This window comes from Cervus elaphus, chromosome 9 (assembly GCF_910594005.1).
Source record: "Cervus elaphus chromosome 9, mCerEla1.1, whole genome shotgun sequence".
Classification (NCBI taxonomy): Eukaryota; Metazoa; Chordata; class Mammalia; order Artiodactyla; family Cervidae; genus Cervus; species Cervus elaphus.
This window is the reverse complement of record NC_057823.1, coordinates 64030379-64056180: the sequence shown is the minus strand read 5'-3', so window position 1 is coordinate 64056180 and position 25802 is coordinate 64030379. Positions and strand designations below refer to the sequence as shown.

At 45.6% G+C, this 25802-nt stretch overlaps 1 protein-coding gene and 1 long non-coding RNA gene across 4 annotated transcripts in view; one reads left to right on the top strand and one right to left on the bottom strand.

The window, feature by feature from the left end:
- Positions 1-2687: 2687 nt before the first annotated feature.
- Positions 2688-25802, bottom strand: part of LOC122700450 — a 54364-nt gene continuing 31249 nt past the window's right edge. Inside the window, exons 2-5 of one of the 2 annotated variants that reach the window (XR_006342776.1) lie at positions 24377-24552; positions 9843-10064; positions 3700-3852; positions 2688-2868 (exon numbers count right to left, since the gene is read on the bottom strand). This is a non-coding gene — a long non-coding RNA (uncharacterized LOC122700450). Of the gene's footprint in view, positions 2869-3302; positions 3853-9842; positions 10065-24376; positions 24553-25802 lie in introns of those variants that run through there. The other variant, XR_006342775.1, reaches the window with a different exon arrangement.
- ATOX1 (antioxidant 1 copper chaperone) overlaps positions 5295-25802 on the top strand; it is a 35312-nt gene continuing 14804 nt past the window's right edge. The window contains exons 1-4 of one of the 2 annotated variants that reach the window (XM_043913356.1): positions 5295-5441; positions 13540-13615; positions 17476-17644; positions 20982-21121. In XM_043913356.1, the coding sequence (XP_043769291.1) occupies positions 5436-5441; positions 13540-13615; positions 17476-17600 (207 nt within the window). In that variant the 5' untranslated portion in view covers positions 5295-5435 and the 3' untranslated portion in view covers positions 17601-17644; positions 20982-21121. Of the gene's footprint in view, positions 5442-13539; positions 13616-17475; positions 17645-20981; positions 21122-25802 lie in introns of those variants that run through there. The other variant, XM_043913358.1, reaches the window with a different exon arrangement.

The window sequence follows — 25802 nt, the reverse complement described above, 5'->3', positions numbered from 1 at the left end:
TGAGAACCCACTCACCACTCAGTTCAGTTCAGTCGCTCAGTCGTGTCTGACTCTGCAACCCCATGAACTGCAGCACGCCAGGCCTCCCTGTCCACCACCAACTCCCAGAGCCCACCCAAACCCATGTCCCTTGAGTCGGTGATGCCATCCAACCATCTCATCCTCTGTCGTCCTCCCCTTCTCCTCCTACCCTAAATCTTTCCCAGCATCAGAATCTTTTCCAATGAGTCAACTCTTTGCATGAGGTGGCCAAAGTACTGGCGTTTCAGCTTCAACATCAGTCCTTCCAATGAACACCCAGGACTGATCTCCTTTAGGATGGACTAGTTGGATCTCCTTGCAGTCCAAGGGACTCTCAAGGGTCTTCTCCAACACCACAGCTCAAAAGCATCAATTCTTCGGTACTCTGCTTTCTTTATAGTCCAACTCTCACATCCATACATGACCACTGGAAAAACCATAGCCTTGACTAGATGGACCTTTGTTGACAAAGTAATGTCTCTGCTTTTTAATATGCTATCTAAGTTGGTCATAACTTTTCTTCCAAGGATCTGCAGTGATTTTGAAGCCCAGAAAAATAAAGTCAGCCACTGTTTCCCCATCTATTTGCCATGAAGTGATGGGACTGGATGCCATGATCTTAGTTTTCTGAATGTTGAGCTTTAAGCCAACTTTTTCACTCTCCTCTTTCACTTTCATCAAGAGGCTCTTTAGTTCTTCTTCATTTTCTGCCATAAGGGTGGTGTCATCTGCATATCTGAGGTTATTGATATTTCTCCCAGAAATCTTGACTCCACCAACCACTTCATGTGACCATAGTCTATACATTCCTATCCTAAACAACAGTCAGAAAAGACCCACTTCCCAGGCCCACTGACTTGTGATGAAGTGACTTACCCAAGTTGACAAGGCTAGTAATGAGATTACTGGGCAGTGTAGAACTCAGAATTCCTGAAGTCTGCTTTTTAAAAATATTTTTCCCTGTGATCTTTTAATACATTTTCCTTATAGAAAATATGGCAAGGGCTTCCCTGGTGGTCCACGGGTTAAGAATTTGCCTGCCACTGGAGGGGACATGGTTTGATCCCTGGTCCTGGAAGATTCCACATGCTGCAGGGCAACTAAGTCTATACACACAACTAGTGAGCCCGAGCTCTAGAGCCTATGAACCGTACCAACTTAAGCCACCACAATGAGAAGCCTGCATAAAAACAACTGGGGTAGCCTCCACTTGCTGCAACTAGAGAAAGCCCAGGCAGCAAAGACCCAGCACAGCCAAAACAAAGAAAAATTTTAAAAGTTAAAATGTGGCAAAGGAAAGTTTCAAAAAGGAAATAAAAATCACCTATAATATTGGAAAGGATAAGAGTGATACACAGAATATGTATAACTGAATCACACAAAAAAAGAATTCTACTTTTTGAAATTTAGTAATGTTTATCTTTTTGCCAGTTTTTCTAGTGTCTTATGACTCTTGAGAGTCCCTTGGACTGCAAGGAGATCCAACCAGTCCATCCCAAAGGAGATAAGTCCTGGGTGTTCATCAGTTCAGGACTGATGCTGAAGCTGAAACTCCAATACTTTGGCCACCTCATGAGAAGAGTTGACTCATTGGAAAAGACCCTGATGCTGGGAGGGATTGGGGGCAGGAGGAGAAGGGGACGACAGAGGATGAGATGGCTGGATGGCATCACTGACTTGATGGACATGAGTTTGAGTAAACTCTGGGAGTTGGTGATGGACAGGGAGACCTGGCGTGCTGCGATTCATGGGGTCACAAAGAGTTGGACATGACTGAGCACCTGAACTGAACTGATACACATCTAATAACAATGTATAAGGAACAAAATTTTATTTTTTTATTTTATTTTGTGTGTGTGTGTGTGTAATAAAGTTTTATTAAAGTATAAAGGAGATAGAGAAAGCTTCTGACATAGGCATCAGAAGGGGGCAAAAGAGTACCCCCTTTGCTAGTGTTAGCAATGGAGTTATATACTCTCCAATGAATCCAAAGAATATCTGGAGGTTGTAAAGACCTCACCAGACCCACTCCCACAATTTACATTTTAAGATAACAGAGTTGGCCAGAAGGTTTAATCCAAAGATTGTCCTCAGGCAGGATACATCCTTGTAAAGACCAGACCTACTCCCATAATTTATGTTTTAAGATAACAGAATTAGCCAGAGGGTTTAATCCAAAGACTGTCCTCAGGCAGGATACATTATTGTTATATAATCCTAAGGAATGTAGAGGAAAAAAAGTAAAAAAAGTTTGTCCTTTCTTCCTCCTTGAATATCCCAGACCTCTCTCTCCTTGGGGACCCCTAGACTTCTTATCAACTTGCCTAGGAAATGACTCTCATTCCCCCCTTTTCTTTTAGGAGAATTATGTTGCCTAGGGAAAAGGGGCATCGTTCTCATTCCATAACTGCTTCGAGCTGACAAGGGGCATTGTCCCTAAGTTGGTGAGGCAACATATTCTCCTAATCCTCATAGTGAGGATGTCTGATCCAGAGGCTCCAAGTAATAGTTGGAGGAGGCTGTGGCACTCATAGGCGCTCGGACAACTATTTGTAAATTAAAAGCTTTTAGACGGTTAGAAAACCCCATTATACAGTTACAGATGTAAGGCAAAATAGTCATTAAACCAAGTTAAAATCAAAATGAAAAGTCACATTATGTCCATAGTTACATCAGTCCATCTTAAGGTTGTTAGATGTCATCAGTTTAAGAAGAGGCATCACATGTGATTGTTGTCGAAGGTATTCGCAGACTTGGAGAAAGTCTTTTCCTTGAAGTGGAGATGGCCACCACAGGAAGCCTTCCACCGATGAAGTGGGGAGTGCTCCACAGACCCAGCAGTTAGACCTATTGTGGAATGCAGCATAGGAGTGAGCCCAGGACAGGAAGGCATTGTCTTGAGGATCAAACGGCAGACTCAGGATTTCTGGAGTCAGCAGAAGTAGGCTCACATAGATTATCATGCCCATTTTGTCCTGAAGGATCCCGGACGAGCCCCCAAGATGAAAGGTTGTTACTGAATGATAAGACGCTGGATTCTTGGCCTCCGGAGGAGACGCGAGGCTGGATCGCTCAGAGCTTTTGTGCAATAAAGTTTTATTAAAGTATAAAGGAGATAGAGAAAGCTTCTGACATAGGCATCAGAAGGGGGCAAAAGAGTACCCCCGGAACAAAATTTTAAATATAGTTGTGTGGGATATAAGATCAATATAAATTAATGTAAATAGAAATCTATTTAAATTATTAATGACGTCATTCAAGATGCTCCTATTCTTATTTTTTCTGCAATTGATAAAATATTCTCAGAGAAATGGCTGACCACTCCAGCATTCTTGCCTGGAGAATTTCATGACAGAGGAGCCTGGGGTTGCAAAGAGTCAGACATGACTGAGCAACTAACATGAGTAAAGGATTTGGCCACTGAGAAGTAAAGAGAACTTGAAAGAATATAGGAGTAGCAGATTTGGGGAACAGCCACTGGCCATATGGCTAAAATAGTACAATGGTTGTGCCCAAAGAAGAATCCTGAACCCCACACAGCCAGGCTAAGATCCAGCCCTTGTAAACGGCAGAGTGGTGGCTATGGTGCCATGCTGGTGGAATTTGCTAGAAATTCACCCTATAGGCTGGAAAACTATTAGGATGCTGGAGAAAGCTATTCATAGAAAATCATCTCACCACAGTTACTGTATGAAAGCACATAAGCAGGGTAGGTCCTGGGGGAAGCTGCTGGCTGTTAGGTCCTGCTGGTCACTTACACATCAGGAGCCTGGTGCTGGGGAAGTCATCCTCAGAAGCTAAGCAGAGACCAGTTACATTTACTGCAAGAGCCTGGAAAAGGAGCACACCAGAATCAGAGAGGAAAACCTTTTCTCCTCCAGTGTCTCTCCAGGGTCGTTATTGGCCATGCTTAATATGCCATTAGGCAATAAAACAATGTTTAAATGGTTCAGATTTTCAGAAGCAGGCAAAAAGGTTGAATTGGAATTGAGACAATAAATCAACAACCAGCACTTTCTCAAAAGGGTTTCATGTATGTACTGAAACTATAGTTTGGTACTTCTCTGGCAGTCCAGTCTCTAAGACTCTGCGGTTCCACTGCAGGGGGCACAGATTCGATCCCTGGTCAGAGAACTAAGATCCTGAATGCTGTGCAACATAGCAGAAAAAACAGAAAATGTCTATAGTTATGTTCAATGTGGTTCCCCAAAACCAGAAGGAGGAAGGAGACTATAAGTACACCTGGAAACTAAGGGACAGTATCTCTAAGGAAAGGACTAGAAATCTGAGTTTTTAATAAGCTCTCCAAGCAGCTTGGCTGATGAGAGAACTTTGACACTACTAACTTGGACGGTGGAGCCCCTTGGATATTACAAGGATAGAACCAGTCTGGTTCTCTGTATGTGTATGTGAAGTTCTGGGTCTTGGTACACCTCTTTGTAAGATACTAGAACTTCTCTGCCTCTGTGTGTCTTCACTCATGGATATGGGTCTCATGCCTTTGTAGCTTGTTTTCCCATCTCCTCTGTGCCTGCCTCTCAGTCTAAATATCTCGGCCTCCCAAGGCATGCCCTCTAATGCCTTCTAACTTTAATACTTACTGCGGACACTTAAGCTTGGTGGACTTACAGTCCATGGGGTTGCAAAGACGTTAGACAGGACTGCGCACACACATCCTCTCCTTGCAAAGCAGGTTCTTAACCACTGGACCACCAGGGACATCCCCCTTTCAACTTTTACATGCTGTTCTGTCTCCTTCCTTCCCAATGGGTCCATCTTCCATCTTGAGACGAAGCAAGACTTCCTCCTCTGCAAGCATCCTCTCCAGTCTGAGAGATCCTTTCATAGCTCCAAAGGCACAAGCTCCTTTAACACTTGTACTGTACTGCATTATCCTCTTGCTTCCCTGGCTCCCTGCTAGGCTATGTCTTTTCCATTACTGCATCTTGGATGCCTAGCACAGTGCCGCCCACGGTTGGCAATCAGCAAATACTGAGTAAGGAACTGAGATTGTCCCTCTAGGGAGGGACGGGGGTGGGGTGGAGGCGGTGTCTGGCCTCTTCACAGCGGGGGGCCCTGTAGTCCCAGCCCCTAATACCAGCCTGACACCGAGCAGGCGTTCTAAAAATGGCCAACCAGCAAGGCAAGCTAGCCGAGCTGTCCCTCCCACCGCCTAGCGCAGATGTGACTGGCGTCCAGGGGCCCTGTCCTGGCCGGAAGTCAGTGGAGAGGCCAACGGCCTTCAGGTGGCTGCCAACCCGCTAGGCCGGAGGGGGCGGAGCCCAGACCGGAGGGGGCGGGGCCGGGACCAGAGGGCGGCTCCAGTAGAGTGCACACCCGGAAGCGCGGCCGCGTCAGCGCTCAGAGCCGGTGGAGGCGTAGTCACCGCCGCAGCCGCCACCTCCTCCTCAATCATGCCGGTAAGTGGTCGCGCCGTCCCCGCCCAGCGCAGACCCGCGGCCTCCGGCTTGCTCCTCGGCTGTACCGCCGTTGGGTCAGACGTCCCTCTTCAAGGGCCCTGGCCGCGGCCGGAACTGTCGCCCCTCTTCTTGCCCCTCCCAACTATCTCCCCCACCCCGTCCCCCGCTCAGCTTCTGCGACCCTCCGGAAAATCGGATCCCCAAAAGAATTTTATCTGGGAGTCAGGCTTCAGCATATGGAAGCTCCTAGCCATCAAGCGATTACAAGCCTAAACCTTTCCTGCATAGACGGGGAAACTGAGACCACCCCAACAGGGACAGGGAGTCGCAGAGATCACACAGGAAGTTGGTGGCGATCAGGAACGAGGATGGCTGATCTCTGCGTGTCCCACCTGGATGCCTCTTCCGGCGGAGCTGGCCTGAAAGAGGGGTTTGTGGTGGCTGTTGCCTCCCATATAGGGCAGGTGTTCAGAGATCTGTGTTTTTCTTCCCTTCCCCTGCCCACTCTGAGTTTCAGGTTGGGCCATGCTGAATGCAGAGAGTGCTTTCAACCTTTCCTACCGGTCACTTTATGAACCTGAACCCATGGGCTCCAGAGAGGTTCCGGGTCCTGCCCAAAGTCACCAGTTGCTCAGTGGCAGAGTTTGGGATGGGCAGAGCAGGTCTTAGGGCAACTTTGCAACTGATTCAGTCTCATGGTCTCATTTTGTAGGTAAAATATTAAGGCCTTTTTCAGATTTAAAGAAAAAAAGGTCCACTGATTTATTCAGGGTGGTGTTGAGAAATGAGTGCAGCTCCGATTAGGCCCCTTATCTTCAGGGTCCAAGTCTCTCCTGATCTCATGTGATACTGCTACTGCTAAGTCACTTGCTCAATAAGAGTAGTCATACTGGCTTGGGAGGAAGTTCTGTTCCTGATCTGATCTTGGGGCTCCTGGCTGGTGTCTTGTGGTGCTTAACACTTTTCCCTAGGGTTGCCTGGTTTTGTGGCTCTGCTCCAAGCGGGTACCCAGAGGTATCCCACAGATGCCCTGTGTCTTAGCAGCCTAGCTTTGGGGAGCTGACAGGTGAGCCAGAGGCTCCTCCGGGCCAGGTCACAAACATCTCAGGTGTCATTTCCCTTGGGTCTCGCCAGGCACCTTGAGACAAATCCTCAGACAACCCAAAGTATGAGCAAAGAACCTGACAGAACCAGCCCTCCCAGTTGAGCAAATCTGCCTGTGACAGTGTCAGAGAACAGCACTAATCACTCTGGGTCTGGGATAGTGGAGGTCACCAGGTTTTGGTGGCTGGGTGGCATGAGGGAAAAGCCAGCTTGAGGGTGGCTCTATTCTAGGTTCACTTCTGGGAATTTATTTATTTTTTATATACTTCTGGAGATTTTGACAAAAGACCCAGAGTGAATGATCAGAATGAAGAGGGCACTTGGCAGTATTATCATGAGATGAACAGCTGAAAGAAGAAGGGTATTAATCAAGGGACTCACCCCAAAGCTGGAAAGGGGACAATGTGTCATCTGAGGGGTTTCTCACACAAACACTTGGAATCTCCGAAACTTCTTTGAAAAATCTGTGCCCCAACCCCCACCCTTGCCAGCTGGTGACCTTAGACAAACTGCTTTACCTCTCTGTCCCTTGATTTCCTCAGCATACAGTGGGGATAAAAACTGCAGCCTCACAAGACTCGTTAGTAGTAACGAAAAGTGCTAGTAAAATTCGTAGCTCAGCCACTGACATAGTCCCGAAGGAATGGTAGCTCTTGTGTAGACCTAGGACAAATTGGGTAGAACTGCAGCAGGCCGGTTTCAACCCTGTGTTAACAAGGACCACAGTGGCTGTTCACTCTGTGTCACCCTGAGTGAGTGACCTAACCTCAGCTGCCAAGAAGTGACAATACTAAGGCCTATCTTGTGGGGTTGTTGTGATGACTAAACAAGGACATGCATAGACAATGCCTGGCACATATAGGCACTCTTATATTATTAAATTCCCAATCATCAAGGTGTTCAAAGACTGAATGTCCCGGATATTTGAGAAAGCATTTCGCCTCTGGGAGGCGTCTGGATAGTATGACTCCATTCCATTCTCGCCCTTCCAGTTCTGAGATTCTATTAAAGAATTGTACAGATGACTGGGCTTTTTCATCTTCTTTACAGGAACTGTTTTATAGGTGGCAGAGCCGAGGCGCTGGCTCTGTGCAAAGTCAAGCATTCAGTGGTGGGGCCAGTCCTGGGATTCTCTGTTAAGAAGGGATTACTCTCTTCATTAAGGAGGCTTTCCACAACCCCCATATTTACTTTTGCAACTCAGAGGTAGTGGAAGAGAGCACTAAATAACGATTGCCCCGCCTGCTGGCTTCTGACCTCTGGACTGTGCAGGATGGAAAGAGACCTGTCCTTCATAGCCACAAAAGAAAGCTCTAGAGATCTATTGACTCTAGGTCCTCAGGCAGCAAAAACTTGTGCTCCTTCCCAAGGTGTCCCCATCTCAGGGTTTCTGCAGCCTTGTTTGCTGGTCCAGAACCAGCAAGGTGTCCCTGGAGCCAGGAAAACCTGGATTCACATCCCCACCTCCGTATATACCCACCACGTGACTTGGTGGCTTAGTTAACCCCTGTAACCTCAGTTTTCTCCTAAGTATAGTAGGGTGATTAGCTCCCTTTCCAAGCTGGGTGGAGACTGACTTAGATACTATATAAAGAGCATTTCACGTAGTGGGTACTCAACAGATTTAGGTTTTATGTTGGCCTTGCAAACCCATTAAAGGTTTAGATTGGTATACAGATGCAAGCTATTGACGAACCTTTTTTTGTTGTTGATGTGGACCATTTAAAAAATCTTTATTGAATTTGTTACAGTATTGCTTCTGCTTTATGTTTTGGTTTTTTGGCTGTAAGGTATGTGGGATCTTAGCTCCCCAACCAGGGATCAAATCTGCAACCTCTGCATTAGAAGGCTAAGTCTTAACCACTGGACCACCAGGGAGGCCCCACCCCCACCCCCACCCCCACCCCCACCCCCACCCCCACCCCCACCCCCACCCCCATTGACTAATCTTGATTACCAGTTACTCTAGAGCAGGAGTCAGCAAACTTTTTCTTAAAGGGCCAGACAGTAAATACCTAAGGCTTCATGAACTATGTGGTCTGTTACAAGTCCTCAACTCAGCCATTCTAGTGTGAAAGTAAACGAATGAGCTTAGCTGTGTTTCAGTAAAACTTCACAAAGCCAGGTTGCAGGCAAGCTGTAGTTTGCCAGTTTGTGTGCTGGAGCAGCATCTTAAACTATTATGTGAGCAGGAATGAGCTGGGTGTCTTGTTAAAAACCGAGGATTCTGATTCAGGAGGTCTGAGGGTAGGACCTGAGAGTCTGAATTTCTGGCATGTTCCCCGGTGATGCTGATACTGAGAACCACCTGTTAAAGGCAAGATTTTGGAGTCCTCACTAGAAATCCTCATTTCCAGAATTTGTTGTGGTTGTTGCTGAATAGTCACAAAATTAGCTGAAAGGATCAAGTGTGTTTAACTAGAAGAAAAGGAAGACTATTTTCTTTAAGGCAAGTTTTGCAGATTTGGCCTCAGTAAAATAGTGGTTTTCTGGTTGTGTAATGATGGTGCAAATGATGGTTATATAACTCAGCAAACCAAAGTACAAAACCAAAGTACTTCACTCTTGGCCTCAGTTTCCCCTGTATAGCATGATGATAATCCAGACCCAAAGATGGTTTGAGACTTGGAGAGAGCCTGGGAAGCCATTTAGACCAGTTTTTCTCAGGTGTGTGGTCTTACCCTTCTGTCTCTCCTCAGTGGGTTAAAAATGGAGGGTCCTAGGGCCCACCCAGAGCCACAGTGCCCACTGAGCCAGCCTGCAGACCTGCCTGGTCCCCAAGGCCCGAAGTGATTCTTCTGTGCACTGAGGCTGAGAAAACTTAATTGGTTAATGGTTTAGATAAGGGGACTGGGGCCCTTAAGGGCAAGCATTTTGCCTGAGGTCTTCCAGTAAGACACAGTGCTATACCCAGAATTCCTATTAAGGTAACAGATTTGAAATACTCCATGAAAAATGTAGACAGTTTTTTTGTTTTTTCTTCTTTTTAAGGGATAGAAAAGAGGGAAGTGGAATAAAGTAATAACAATAATAATATGAATAGCTAACTTTCTTTTTTTTTGGCCACATGACACAGTTTAGTTCCCCAACTGGGGGTTGAATCCTGGCCCTTGGCAGTGAGACTGCAGAGTCTTAGCCACTGGGCCACCAGGAAAGTCCCTGATAACTAACTTTTTACCCCAGTGGAACCTACTACTAGGCTCCAATCTCTTTACCTAACATACTAGTTATCTATCACTCCTGATTAATTACCCCCCAAACTTAGTGGTTTAAGACAACAAATATTCATTAACTTACAGTTTGTGAGCGTCAGGAATCTGGAAGTGGTTGTCTCTCACGGGAGGTACAGTAACCACATTGTTCAGGGCTGTGGCCCTCTGAAGGTGGATCAGCTTCCAAAAGGGCTCCCTCACATGGCTGTTGGTTGAAGGGCTCAGTTCCTCACCGTGTGCACCTCTCCATAGGTTTGCTTGAGACTCCTTAGGACATGACAGCCAGTTTCCTCAGGAGTGAATGATCCTAGAGAGAGTAAGGCAGACAACACATGTCTTTTATGAGTTGGCCACCAAGTTCACCTAACATCACTTCAGCCATATTCTACAAGACACACAGGCTAACCCTGAGACATTGTGGGATGAGGCTACTCAAGGGCATAAATACCAAGAGGCAGAGATCATAGAAGAGAAGCAAAAGGCAAAGGAGAAAAGAAAAGATATACCCATTTGAATATAGAGTTCCAAAGAATAGCAAAGAGAGATAAGAAAACCTTCTTCAGTGATCAGTGTAAATAGAGGAAAAACAATAGAATGGGAAAGACTAGAGATCTCTTCAAGAAAATTAGAGATACCAAGAGAACATTTCATGCAAAGATGGGCACAATAAAGGACAGAAATGATATGGACCTAACGGAAGCAGAAGATATTAAGAAGAGGTGGCAAGAATACACAGAAGAACTATACAAAAAAGGTCTTCCAACCCAGATAATCATGATGGTGTGATCACTCACCTAGAGCCAGACATCCTGGAATGCAAAGTCAGGTGGGTCTTAGGAAGCATCATACAAACAAAGCTAGTAGAGGTGATGGAATTCCAGTTGAGCTATTTCAAATCCTAAAAGATGATGCTGTGAAAGTGCTGCACTCAATATGCCAGCAAATTTGGAGAACTTAGCAGTGGCCTCAGGACTGGAAAAGGTCAGTTTTCATTCCAATCCTAAAGAAAGGCAGTTCCAAAGAATGCTCAAACTACCTCACAATTGCCCTCATCTCACACACTAGTAAAGTAATGCTCAAAATTCTCCAAGTCAGGCTTCAATAGTACGTGAACCGTGAACTTCCAGATGTTCAAGCTGGATTTAGAAAAGGCAGAGGAACCAGAGATCAAATTGCCAACATCCATTGGATCATCAAAAAAGCAAGAGGGTTCCAGAAAAATATCTACTTCTGCTTTATTGACTATGCCAAAGCCTTTGACTGTGTGGATCACCACAAACTGTGGAAAATTCTTAAAGAGATAGGAATATCAGACCACCTGACCTGCCTCCTGAGAAATCTGTATGCAGGTCAGGAAGCAACAGTTAGAACTGGACATGGAACAACAGACTGGTTCCAAATAGAGAAAGGAGTATGTCAAGGCTGTATATTGTCACCCTGCTTATTTAACTTATATGCAGAGTACATCATGAGAAATGCTGGGCTGGATGAAGCACAAGCTGGAATCAAGATTGTCGGGAGATGGAGAAGGAAATGGCAACCCACTCCAGTATTCTTCCCTGGAGAATCCCAGGGACAGAGGAGCCTGGTGGGCTGCCATCTATGGGCTCGCACAGAGTCGGATGACTGAAGTGACTTAGCTGTAGCAGCAGCAGTGCCACAAAGTGAAAATATAGGTCACTAACTACAAACTGCCAAAGGGTTCCATTTCCACTTAAACCAAGGTCATACACATTATGTCTGAACTTTTTTTAATTTTTGTCTTCATTCATATCTTGGTAGTTTTCCCTGCTTTCCAATAAAGTTCTTCTATGAGGGCTAAAAAAAAAAAAAAAAAGATTGCCAGGAGAAATACCAGTAACCTCAGATATGCAGATGACACCACTCTTATGGCAGAAAGTGAAGTGAAACTAAAGAGCCTCTTGATGAAAGCGAAAGACGAGAGTGAAAAAGTTGGCTTAAAACTCAACATTCAGAAAACCAAGATCATGGCATCTGGTCCTATCACTTCATGGCAAATAGATGGGAAAACAGTGGAAACAGTGACAGACTTTATTTTTCTGGGCTTCAAAATCACTGCAGATGGTGACTATGAAATTAAAAGATGCTTGCTCCTTATAAGAAAGGTTATGACCAACCTAGACAGCATATTAAAAAGCAGAGACATTACTTTGTCAACAAAGGTCCATCTAGTCAAAGCTATGGTTTTTCCAGTAGTCATATATGGATGTGAGAGTTGAACTATAAAGAAAGCCGAGTGCCGAAGAATTGATGCTCTTGATCTGTGGTGTTGGAGAAGACTCTTGAGAATCCCTTGGACTGCAAGGAGATCCAACTAGTCCATCCTAAAGGAAATCAGCCCTGAATATTCATTGGAAGGACTCATGCTGAAGCTGAAACTCCAATACTTTGGCCACCTGATAGGTAGAACTGGCTCATTTGAAAAGACCCTGCTGGTGGGAAAGCTTTGAAGGCAGGAGGAAAAGGGGACGACAGAGGATGAGATGGTTGGATGGCATCACCGACTCAATGGACATGAGCTTGAGTAAACTCCAAGAGTTGGTGATGGACAGGGAGGTGTGGCATGCTGCAGTCCACAGAGCCGCAAAGAGTTGGGCACGGCTGAGTGACTGAATTGAACTGAACTGAAGAGATCATGGGGCCATTTTGCATGCTGGCTGCTATGCTTAAAATGCTGTGTTCATTTCCTTCACCAGCCTGGAGAGGAACTCTCATCCCCATTTTGCAGATATAGAAACCAAGGCACAAAGGAGTTAAGTTACTTACTCATGGTCACACAGCTACTAATTGCCAGAGCTGGGATCTGAAACCAGGTCTTATTTCCAGAGATTACAATAGAGGAAGTATTGGTATAAATAACCTTTGTTTGAAACCAAAGGAAGAACCCAGGGTTCTTCAACCAGCTCTATCAATTATCTATTCACTCAACAAACTGTATTAAGCCCTTCCTCTGTGCCAGGCACTCACCATTTCATTTACTGGGGATGCAGCAGTGAACAGAACAGAGCTCATGTTCTGGGAGCTTGCCTTCATGCCCTTGGTTTGTTAGATATCCTGGATATGGTAGTATATTGAGCCCACATGGAGAGTCCAGGAACCTGAGTTCTCTTACTGGCCCAGCTTTAGCTCACTGGGAACCCAGGCAAATTCTCTCCCTTTCTAGGACTCCCTTTTCTAGGTGCTGCCTCTGAGGCACCTGGAATGTGACAGTGGTCTCTGTACTTCAGAATCACCGTGGAAGCTTATTGGCCGTAATAGACACCTCAGCCCTCTGGCTTGCTGACCAGAACCTATAGTTTTTAATAAGCTCCCAGGTGATTCTAATGCAGAGAGGGATCTTCTGACGCATAATTACGACCCCCAGATCAGCACTGCTCAGAGCATGCCCCCCCCCCCCCACCAGAGTTACTAGTGATTCTGAGACAACGGCATAGCTGAAAAATCAGAATGTTGAAGGTGAAACTAGAAACCAGCATTTTAAACTTCCTTCTCAGGTGATTCGATACATTGTGTGCCAGCTACTGCTAAAAAACTTCCAGGGATTCTGTCCTTTAACACAACCACCTCTGAGATACAGAGACCCTGAGTTAACTCCACTGTACAATTTAGTAGAGTGAGACTCAGACTACTGACGAGTCTGATGACAGCCCGACCTTGCCTTTCTCTGCCCTCTGTCTTGGGGCCCTGAGTGGGCCTGCGTGCCAGTGGGTGTGCGGGTCCCTCTGCAGGACCTGGCTCACGGTCCCCTTTGTCTGTTTCAGAAGCACGAGTTCTCCGTGGATATGACCTGTGAAGGCTGCTCCAACGCAGTCACTCGAGTCCTCAACAAGCTAGGAGGTGAGTGAGTGGCCCTGGGTTGGGGGTGGGGTGGGGGGACTGGTACACTTATATTAAATGAATGCAGGCGTGGAGCAGGAGAATCTTGAGTTTAAGCTGATCATAATAGTGAGACCAAAATGTACTGAGTTACTTAGCATGTGCCAAGTACTCTGCTTCATGGCATCTGTGGATCATGTCATTTAATCCTCACCACAACCATTTCAGGTAATTTCTTTGACCATCTCGGTTTCAAGCAGGAGGGAACTGAAGTTCAGAGAGGTTGAATAACCTGTTGGGATCACGTAGCCAGTGAATGACACAGCCAGTAAATTTGGCCTGGAGGAGCCCTTGCAGGACTAGTTACTATGTTACATTCATCTCTACTCTGGTAACTTTTGTTATGTGATGCATTTGAGTGTCATTTTCTATTAAGATTTTAAAAGTTGTAACTTTTTTTTTTAAGTTGTAACATTTTAAGAAACAAACTTTCAATCAGTCATGCTGGCAGAACTTCTAAAGCACCCCTTTTGGGTGTATTTAGAAAACCATTCTCCAGTCCCCTCAGTTCTCATCTGGGGAAACTGAGGGCCAGAGTGGGCTAGAGTCTGGTCCTGGGGTTCCATGAGATAACAACAGAGTTGTGATCAGAGTTCTGGGGGCAATCCGTCTTTTAAGATTTTCATTTCTAAAACCCTGGATAATAAAACACCCAATTTTCTTTTTTAGTTTATTTTTAATTGAAGGATAATTGCGTTATAACATTTGTTGGTTTCTGCCATACATCAACATAAATTAGTTACAGGTATTCATATGCCCCCTCCTTCTTAAACCTTCCTCCCAACTCCCACTATTGTTGTTGTTCAGTCAAGTCATGTCTGACTCTTATCAACCCAATGGACTGTAGCACACCAGGCCTTCCTGTCATCACCATCTCGGGGCCATTGAGTCAGACCTCCCACAATGATAACACCCAGTTTTCCAAGGGCTCTCATGGGGTTGTCATCCTGTTAGCACTTAAAACAGTCCTCTGAGCTATACTTTCCATCTGTGGAATGGGGATGTTGACACCAGGCCCCAGAGAGGGAAGTGACCTGCCTAGAGTCCCATAGTGAGTCCATGGCTTATTTCTAGACTGTAAACTGGAACCTGAACTTGAAAAAATCTGAAACAATGGAAAAAACTTGACCACAAACTTCCTGTGTGACCATGGCCTCCTCTTCTGGGGCCTGGCTTTCCCCAGCTAGGGTATGGGAATGTCAGTCTCTTAGCGTTGCTCTGGATGCTTTAAGGTGAAACTCCATGGCTTACCTGGTGGCTCAGTGGTAAAGAATGTGCCTGCCTGTGCAGGAGACATGGGTTCCACCCCTGGGCTGGGAAGATCCTACGTGCCACTGAGCAACTAGGCTCATGCACTACTGAGCCTGTGTTCTAGAACCGGGGAGCTGTAACTACTGAAGCCCACGTGCGCTAGAGCCTGTGCTCCACAGTGAGAGAAGCCGCTGCAATGAGAAGCCCGTGCACCGCAACTGGAGAGTAGCCCCACTCACCACAACCGGAGAAAAGCTTGCGCAGCAACCAAGTTCCAGCGCAGCCAAAAATAAATAAATGTTTTTTCTTTTCTAAAAGAGTGAAACCCTGCTCGGAAGCCCCTGTATACAAGCAGCAGGTCTGGATGAAGTGAGGGCCAGCCTGCTTTCACTCTTGCCAGCTCTAGAACACCTGCCTGGGGACCTGGGCTGCCAGAAACACAGCTTTGAAATCCACTGAGTCGGATGATCCCAGAGTGTCTTCCAGCGCTATGATGCCACCAGAATATTTACTCTGAAGAGGAGGGAAGCCCTTTTGAAGCAAAAGACAAAACCCAGAGTGCAGCCAGCCCGGATGCCCTGCCCTCAGCCCCTGGTGTCCAGTAGGTCCAGAGTCAGAGGTTAGGACTAAATCCTGTGCAGTGTGCTTTTTGAGGCCCCTGCGCTGGTGCGTGAGGACCTGCCTCTGAGCTTGGGCAGGTATCGCCCACCTCTCACTGCTGTTCCCACTTGGGTGGCCACTGGAGAAGAGTCAGAAGGGTTCTCTGAGTCAGTCGGGCCACGGAGTGTCTGAAGAATCACAGATTAGTGGCATACTTGACCTGGAGAGCCCACAGGGCTGGCTGACCCCAACTCCTTCATGTTCCGATGGGGAGACTGGGGCCTGTGATGGGCAGGACCCAGCCGGTCAGTGGTGAAGCCAGGCCTGGGACTCTGCCTTTGTTATTTCAACAAGATCCGTTTGTACCTACTTGCATATGCCACCAAGGGTCCTTAAATGGACACAGCTCTTTAGGAGGGCAGTTTTGCAATACCTGTGAACATTTAAAGTACACCAATATTTTGTCCCACAATTTCCATTTTATGAATTCATGGTATAGAACTATTTTCACAAGTTTTATAAGATATGTTCAAGTATGTCTACATTGTTTTGATCAGAGTGAGAAATTGGAAGCAACCCAGTGTCTTTTAGAGGGCACTGAGTAGATGGATGTTGTGTGTGCACCATTGCTCAGCTGTGTCTGACTCTTTGTGATCCCATGGACTGTAGCTCTCCAGGTTCCTCTGTCCATAAGATTCTCAAGGCAAGAATACTGGAATGGGCTGCCATTCCCTTCTCCAGGGGATCTTCCTCATTCAGGGATCAAACCCGAGTCTCTTGTGTCTCCTGCAGTGACAGACAGATTCTTTACCACTGGGCCACCTGGGAAGCCCTGTGATACAGTAACACTGTGGGATATGGTGTCACTGTCAAAAAGAATGAAGTAAGTCTCTATATGTGCTAAGATGGCAAGGTGTCCTGGACACTGGAAAGTGACATATAAGTAACTTGTTTACAGAGTATGATGCCACTTTGGAAAATCACTTTTCATTTATTTGTCCATTAGGAGAAGCACTGGATGGGACCCTATTGTTCAGTGATTCTTAGAGGCAGGAAATAGTAGGGGGCCTTCCAATTTCAAATTTTATTTAAAAATGTTTGCCTTTTTTTTTTTAATGGTGTGTCCCTAGCAGTCCAGTGGTTAAAACTTCATGCTTCCACTGCAGGGGGCACAGGTTCAATCCCTGGTCAAGGAACTAAGATCCCGCAAACCACAGAATGTGGCCAAAAAAAAAATTGGTATGTCTGTATTACTTTTGCAATTAAGAAAAAAAAAATTTTAAGCCCTTATTTAAAGGAGGAATGGACAAATTATAGCCTTTGGGCCCACAATCTGTTATTGCACAGCTGAGAATGGTTTTTACATTTTTTAGGCTTGTAAAACAATATGGGGCTTCCCAAGTGGCTCAAGTGGTAAAGATCTGCCTACCAATTCAGGAACCACAAGAGAAATGGGTTCAATCCCTGGGTCGGGAAGATCCCCTGGAGAAGGAAATGGCAACCCACTCCAGATTCTTGCCTGGCAAATCCCATGGGCAGAGGAGCCTGGCAGGCTGCAACACATGCATTCGCAAGAAAGTCAGACACAAAAGTGAAAGTCACTCAATCATGTCCAATTCTGTGACCCCACGGACCAAACAATGCGTGGAATTCTCCAGGCCAGAATACTGGAGTGGGTAGCCTCTCCCTTCTCCAGAGGATCTTCCCAACCCAGGGATCAAACCCAGGTCTTCCGCATTGCAGGCAGATTCTTTGCCAGCTGAGTCACCAGGAAAGCCACAACAACACAAAACAATCTACGGAAGATCATGGGGCAGAGGCCATGCAGCTCACAGTTCTTAAACCATGGGCTCTCTGGCCCTTTTCAGAAGTTTGCCAATCCCTGGTCTAGAGGAGAGGGAAAGGGTGGGGTGAACAATTCAGGAGCCTGACTGGGTACATGTCTGTCCTCCCCACCCCACTTCCTGCAGGAGTTCAATTTGACATTGACCTGCCCAACAAAAAGGTCTGCATCAACTCTGAGCACAGCGTGGACACTTTGCTGGAGACCCTGGGGAAAACAGGAAAGGCTGTCTCCTACCTCGGCCCCAAGTAGAGAGGCCCCGTCCGGCAGCCTGCAGGATGGACCAACATGGGCAGGTGGGTGAAGGCCCCGACACGGCCACCAAATATGTCATTACCCAGTGCAAACCACACGCTCAGGGACTCCTTCCAGTCTCCCGCAAGCAGACAGAGCACTGCTTGATGTATCCCGGGGACCCCGCTATGACTTTGGGCTATAGTTCATGATCAGCAGGGTTTAAATGTAAGCATCTGGCCCTGGGCAGTGTGTCTTTTACTTTGATAATATAACGGTCCCTTCAGAGACGATGCTTACTCCCTGAACTTTGTTCACTGACCAGGTAAGTGAATTCACCTTGGCTTCCATCCCCACTTGGAACTGTTGTCAGCTTCCTGAGCATGGGCTTTGCCCAGACTGGTGCAAAAACAGTGTGATCAGGTTGGTAGCTTCTTAAAGCCTACCATATAACCCAGCCATTCCCTGCCTAGTATTTACTCAAGAGAAATGAGAAGCACTGTCCATATGAAGGCTTGTAAATACTGATAGTGGCTTTACTTGTAATAGCCAAAAGCTGGAAACAACCCAGCATCCATCACTAAGTAAACAAACTGTGGTATAGCCATATAATTGAATACTATTGTCCATGCAACAACTTCAGTGAATCTCATGTATAAAAGAAGTGAGTGAAAGAAGCCAAGAAAAGGGAACATACTGTATGTTTTCATTTATAGAAAATTATTTTAAAAAAAAGAAAACTTGTCTGGTGAGGGTATGTGGGTGTATTCATCTGAGAAGTTACAGATCATCACATTGTACACTAAAATACGTGTATAACATGACAGTATATACCCCCAATAAAGTCGTTAAAGGTGAAAAACAACAAAAACAAAATAGCAGTGTGTTTAAGCTGGCTGTTCCCTTTGATGTTACATAATCAAAGAAAGGCAGGTGGCACTGTGCCAGCACCCTTCACTGTGGAGCCGGGGCAGACTTTAGTCATCCATGCAGCGTTCCTTCCCTCTGTGCGCAGTCTCAGTCTCAGAACCCTTCAGAGCACAGCCCTCCCAGTGGTCACTGCCCCTGAGTGCCTTTAATGTGTGGATGACAACAATCACAATGTCCCTGATGTTGGCCAGGGCTCTCACTGTAATTAGGAAACATGAGACCTGGAGAAGGGCAGTGACTTGACCGAAGCTTCACACAGATGAGTGCCAGGAGCAGGCTGCAAGTCAGGTGTCCAACTGTCCAGCGGCTGTTCGGCCGCAGCCTCCTTCCTAAAGGTGGGTGTTGGAATCTGAGCCGTGGGGATGTCCTGTGTATCTGGTGACATCACATGCAGATCACAAGATGTCAGGTGTGTCTGTCTTCCTCTTCCCCTTTCTGCCCATGGATACAACCGTGTTCAGGAATGAGCCCAGGATGAATAATCAGTATTCCAGGAGTCTAGTCTTAGTTCTGCCCTCAGTTCACACTCTGACTTTGGACATTTGTCTTTTATTCCTGAGATATAGTCCTCTGTCCTGTAAAATGGGGCTGTAACCTCTACCTTGCTTTACTGCCTTGTGGGGGTTGCTATGACGTCCCTCTGAATATGAAGGATGATCTTTAAAAGGAGAGTAATGTTTCCACAATACCAGTGTTCATCATGGTGGTTCTTGTGTCCCTGGGATTCTGGGAGGATGGGTGGGACCCTGGGTCCCTCCATCTAACCTAAGTAGCCCTATTTTATGTTGGGTATAAGATTGTGTTTATAGAAGTCCCAATGACAAGGATGGATGGAGGAAAGGAAAAGTTACTCAGTGGCTCCACACATGGGGGAGCCCCAGTGTAGACACACTGAACTGGAAACTCCTGACTTGAGCATGTAAATTTTAACTGAAAAATTAATACCTGGACTTCCCTGGTGGTCCAGTGGTTCAGTGGCTAACATTCTGCACTCCCAATGCAGGGGGCCCAAGTTCAATCCCTGGCCAGGGAACTAGATCCCACATGCTTCAACCAAGACTCAACACAGCCTAATGAATTTAAAAATATATATATATTTTATAAAATATATAATATTATAAAATATAAAATTATATGTTTATTATTTTATATTTTATTATAAATTTTATTATACTTATATATTTTATTATTTTATTTATTAAATATATTATAAAATATAAATTATAAAATATATAATATATTTTAATAAAATATATAAAAAATTATATATATATATATATATATATATATATAAGTAATACCAGCCTGTTGTAAACCATGTATAGCTTAATGTGTGTTTTTTCTCATGGTAGGCTCTTCTTTTCAAATTGAGATGAAGTTCACACAACATTCAGCTAACCATTGTCACATGTACCACTCGTGGGCCTTTATAGTGTGTTCACTTGTTGTACCTCCACTCTCATTTCAAAACTTCGTCACACTGGGAAGACTCCCTGTACCCATTTAAGCTCACACTCAATCCCCACTGCCTCCTCTCTCCATCCCCTGGCAACCACAAATCTGCTTTCTGCCCTTCTGGACTCACCTATTCTGGATGTTTCCCATAAAAGGAAACATTACATGACCCTTTGTGTCTGGCTTCTTTCACTCAGCATAATGTTTTCAGGATTCACTTGAGCTTAGCATGTATCAGTACTTCATTCCTTTCAATGGCTAGATAGTTCTCATAGTAGTTTTCATTAATTTATCTATTTTAGCTTTTTTTTTTAATTATGGGAAGTGTCAAAACTATGCGAGTAGAGTCGTAAAATGAATCTCCACATGCCCATCACCCAGATCCAACACTTAATTAGTCATTGCCATCATTTCATCCGTGGCCCACTCTCACCAGCCCCGTACTCACAGCAAACTCAGGCATCATGGAGTTCGGTCTGCACTTGTCAGTGACGATGTGTAGCATGAAGAGGCTCCTGGGGGTTCATAGGCACAGCACTGGGTGAGAATTGCTGATCAAGCCAGTTTTACTCCCACACACCAGGCAGCATCTGTCTCTGAGTCTGTTTTAAGAGGCTCCCCAGTGACTGATTCAAAGCCAGGTTCAGGAACCAGAGGATGAATGTTTATCACTTATGAGGTCTCCTTGATCATCTGGCTCTTAGCAAATTTGTTTGCTCATGGCTTTTTTTTTGTTGCCATCCCAGTATAAGTTGAAACAAGACAGAGGAAGTGCTCCAGCAGCCCTGGGAGAGCCCTAGAAGAGGGCCTCTGCAGTGATCGGCTTAGCAAGGTCAAGGTGTTCTTGTAGGAGCGGCATGCAGGGCTGGACATGGGGTTCAGTCCCACTCGGCACCTGGGCTTCCCACTTCACCCCCTGCAGCTGCCTCCTGGTGAATCTTTACTGCTTCTGTAATGTCTCCATGTGCACAGCAGATGGCGCCAGTGTTCCACCTCACTTCTCATTTCTTCCAGGACGCTGATCCTCTCCTGCCTTCCAGACAGACCTAGGACCTGGCAATCCCGCTCAGCAGTGGTAGTTCCTGCGGAGACCCTCATTTACCCTGCTCCTCTGTAGCTCCCCTGCAATAAAGTCAAGGGGATTTTGCTGGTGATACTGTGTCTTGCCTGGTCTTGTCACTTGCTTACGTGCTGTGCTGTGCTGTGGTGCTCTCGTGTTGCTGTGAAGGAAATAACGACAGTGCTTCCTTGGGTTGGCGTTCTTAACAGCTCCCAGGTCCAGTGGACTCTGAACCTTGGCTGTGTGAGCTTTTGCAGATCACTTGCCCTCTCTGGGCTCACTTTTCCTCATCTATAAGTGAAGGTGTTGGGTTAGGTTGGTGATCCTCTTTCTTTTCACTACTTTCTTAGACTCTGTATATTGAAAAACTTTTGTCTGTCAAGTGAATGCATTTAAGGGACGTAAAATTGTATGGTAATGGGAATAATAATGGGAAGATGTGCTTGTGTATCAGAATAATGGGAAGAGAGAGATTGTCTGGGATAGAGTCCAAGCTCCACATCTCCCAGCTGGGCCACATAATCTCTTGGTGTCCACAGGCATAAAATGTGGTAACAGCATCTCTTGCAAATGGTGGTTGTGGGGATTAAATGGGATGACTCGTGTAAATCACTTAGAGAGTGCTTGCCAGTTAGAAATCACTCAGTGAACATTCTCTATCCACGTACACTTTTTTGGTGTGTATTTAATTAATCGAGTATCTACAGAGATGGCAATTAGAATCCCAGTCAGCCTAAAAGTTAGTGCCTACAGAGTTGATTCAGTTATATCAAAACAAAGGGAATGTTTTCACTTGTATAGCTTTATTTACTTTTTAAAAATACTTTCAAGCAGCAGCTCTCAAACTGTTTCATCTCAGGACCCTTTAACACTTGAAAATTTCTGAGTGTCTCAAAGAGTTTATGGTTATGTGGGTTAGAAATTAAAACAGGAATGTTTGAAACACAGGAATACATAAGCACATCTCCCATGAGCCATTGGGGCGAGATGAGGTCATCGCACAGAATTTAGATACTGGAAACTTCACTGCATGATTTTAAGAGAAAGGGGGGGAAAAGACATCTTGTGGGAGCAGTTTTGACCTGGCATTCCTACTGAAAGGTCTTGGGAACCACATCACTGCTTTGATCAGTGACCTGAGATGAGACCTGGGTCTGCCTGTGGCCACCTGTGACCTTGGACCAGTCACCTCTCTTCCAGACGCAGTTTCCTCATCGGTACAGTACACAATATCGGCACCTCAGAGGCCTTAAGTACGACTCTGCCAGCCCTAAACCTGTGCTAGTGTAACTCTGGCCCCGTTATGAGAGTACGAAAGCAAGTCTCAGCCATTTCTGCCTTTGTGGTCCCTCAGGGGCACAGGGCTTCTGCCAGCCTTCACGGTATCTAGGTATCTTGGCCACAAGATGGCACTATTCTTTGGCTTTGACCATCCATGGAGATGTTGAAGACCATTTCTGTGGAATCTGGGAGTGCAAACTTGAGTTTTTCCATTTTCACAGCTTCCCAGGAGACCTGGTTGATGCTGGCTGGCTCACTGGGAATGCCCAAGGATGGAGACACGGGTGCCTCTTGGGGCGAGTGGTCCTTGGAGGAGTTTCTTTCCTTTGATTTTTCTCCACCCCACCACTCCCTGCTGGAATCCAGGTTTCCAGCTGAGGTCCTAGGTTTCACTCTTCAATGCCCCAAGCAGCTGGAGCCAATAAGATCCCACAGCAGGGTATGTGTGTGTGTTGAAGGGGAGCAAATGTATCCACATGTCACCCCGGTGCTCGCCCCAGTGCCTGACCCCAGCCCACCTGCTCAGCCTTCCCAGCCCTCTCTGCAGCCAGCTGCATCTCCCAGCTGCCTTGCTTTTTGTTCACGCTACCTCAAGATGGAATGATCTCGCCCGCCTCCCCACCACCGCCTGTCTCCACGTACAAATTCCTTTCCCTCCCTTGCATACCACAGCCTCCATGAAACCTCCACAACTGGAAGTAATTTATCTCTCCTCTTGGCCCTCCCAGCATTTATCCTCCTAGCTTCAGGGCTGAGGCAAAGCTTTTCATCCACGTGTCTTTCCTGTCCTCAACGATCAGGCCACACATCTGTTCCCTCAGTGCAGAAAGCAGGCACAGTGGGGATATTTGATGGATATGTAATGAATGGCTGCTATTTGGGGGCTGTTTATTGTGCATCCTGCCCTTATATTTATGTCATTCATTTTTTTAAAAATTTATTTATCTTTTAATTGAAGGATAATTGCCTTACAGAATTTTGTTTTCTGTCAAACATTAGCATGAATGAGTCATAGATGTACATATGTCCCCTCCCTTTTGAACCTCCCTCCCTTGTCCCTTCCCGTCCCACCCCTCTAGGTCAATACAGAGCCCCTGTTTGAGTTCCCTGAGCCAAACAGCAAATTCCCATTGGCCATCTATTTTACATATGGTAATGTAAGTTTTCATGTTATTCTTCCCATACATCTCACCCTCTCCTCCCGTCTCCCAGTGTTCATAAGACTGTTCTCTGTGTCTCCACTGCTGCCCTGTAAATAAATTCATCTGTATCATCTTTCTAGATTCCATATATATGTGTTAGTTTATGATATTTATCTTTCTCTTTCTGACTTACTTCATTCTGTATGATAGTCTCTAGGTTCATCCACCTCATTAGATCTGACTCAAATGTGTTCCTTTTTATGGCTGAGTAATAGTCCATTGTGTATATACCCCACAACTTCTTTATCCATTCATCTGTCAATGGACATCTAGGTTGCTTCCATGTCCTACCTATTGTAAATAGTACTACAATAAACATTGGGGTACATGTGTCTTTTTCGATTTTGGATTCCTCGAGGTATATGCCTAGGAGTGGGATTGCTGGGTCATAAGGTGGTTTTATTCCTAGTTTCTTAAGGAATCTCCATACCATCTTCCATAGTGGCTGTATCAATTTACATTCCCACCAACGGTGCAAGAAGGTTCCCTTTTCTACCCACCCTCTCCAGCATTTATTGTTTGTAGACTTTTTGATGATGGCTATTCTGACTGGTATGAGGTGATACCTTATTGTAGTTTTGATTTGCATTTCTCTAATAATATGACATTGATTTTTATCCAGTCCCTGTAAGACAGTGGACCAGGACAGACTCAGATATGGTAGATGTGTAGGAGGCATTCTTTGAGTTAATCTTACAGAGGCAGAAATTACCTGGTCTGATCCTTTTAGCGGGTTTATATTATTGTAAAAGGTCCCTGTGTGAATACAGCAGACTGAATCCCCTCTTGGGGCTCACTATTCCAGGCTCCCTTCACCTTTGCCTCTGTCCACCTTCCCTCCGTGTCCTCCATAGCCAAAGCCTTACCTTGTCCAGTGCTGACATCCCCAGGGCTGGAGAGAAGCCACACAGGTCGAAGGGTGCTGGAGGCAGAGCCCCAGCAGATTCCAGTGGCTGGACATAGGAGAGGGTAGCAGAGGGTCCACAGAGGGAACCCCTCGACTCTGAGCGAGCTTGAACAAGTCATCTCCTGTCCGTGCCTCCTGTTAAGTAAAGTTTTTGATTTTTTTTAAACAACTTTAACAAGGTATAACTTCATTTGATAAACAGCACACAACTTAAACCTATATATAATATTAAAGGATATATGGAAATGTTCATGAAACCATCACCACAATCAAGAGAGTTATGTTTTCACCTGGGAAACTCTCATCAGAACCCTTGGTGATCCTTCCACCCCTCCCTCCACCCCGAAAGCAACCACCGATCTGCTATCTGCCACTATCAGTCAGCTTTCAGTTCCTAGACTTTTATATAAATACAGTCATACAGAATGGACTCATTTCTATCTGGCTTTTCCCACTCACCACAGTGACTTTGAAATTCACTCATGTTATTGAGGTCTCAGTAGTTTATTTCTTCCTATCACTGAGTAATATGCCATTGCACAGCCATACCACAAAGTATTATTCATGCAACCGTTGATGGACCCTGGACTTGTTTCCAGTTTTTTAAACTACTCTCTGTTGCTGGTCAGGTTCCACGATGGCTCCACAGGGCACAGGAATCAAACCAAGGCAAATGCCAAACCAAGGCAGCTTAACATACGGTTTTAGCTACCCAGCTCCCTCCTCCAGCCCAGAGGGATTGAGCCACACTCTGGACTTGAACAGACCTGGGTTCAAGTTCTACCTCCACTACTTACTAACTGCATGGCCTTGAGGGGAAAGTAACGGATTTTTCTGTGCAACTCACTTCCTCATCTGTAGAATGGGGACCATGATATATCTACCTCAGCTGGCTATTGTGAGATTATATAAGGTGGCTTATGTAAGATTCTGAGACTGAAATAAAAATGCCTAATGCCTGATGGTGGCATTCCACAAATCAAGTCTTTTGAACAAAATGTTTCACCATTATACAATTTGAAGTTTGCAAACTAGAATTTGCAGATCTACAGATCTGGGTCCTTTCAACCCTACAGACTATGAGAAGGAAAAATGGACCCTCAAGCTTCGCGCTGAGTGGGAGGAGAGCGGTGGTTGTTCAGGTCACAGCCCTCTCCGTGGCATTCTCTAATTAGGGATGGTCTCTTCAAAAACACAAGCCTGTAATTTCTGGGGAGTGTCCCGCAGAGCTGCTTTTAGATTTCCGTGTCTTTAGGGGCTGTGGTCACTTAGTTTAAGTGGATGAGAGAGAGCTTGGGGAGCTTATCTGCTCCCCAAGAAGAGAAAGGTCTGCAGATCTCATGACTGCCGGTCAAAACTTTGAGAGTATCAAAGCCTCCGGAAAC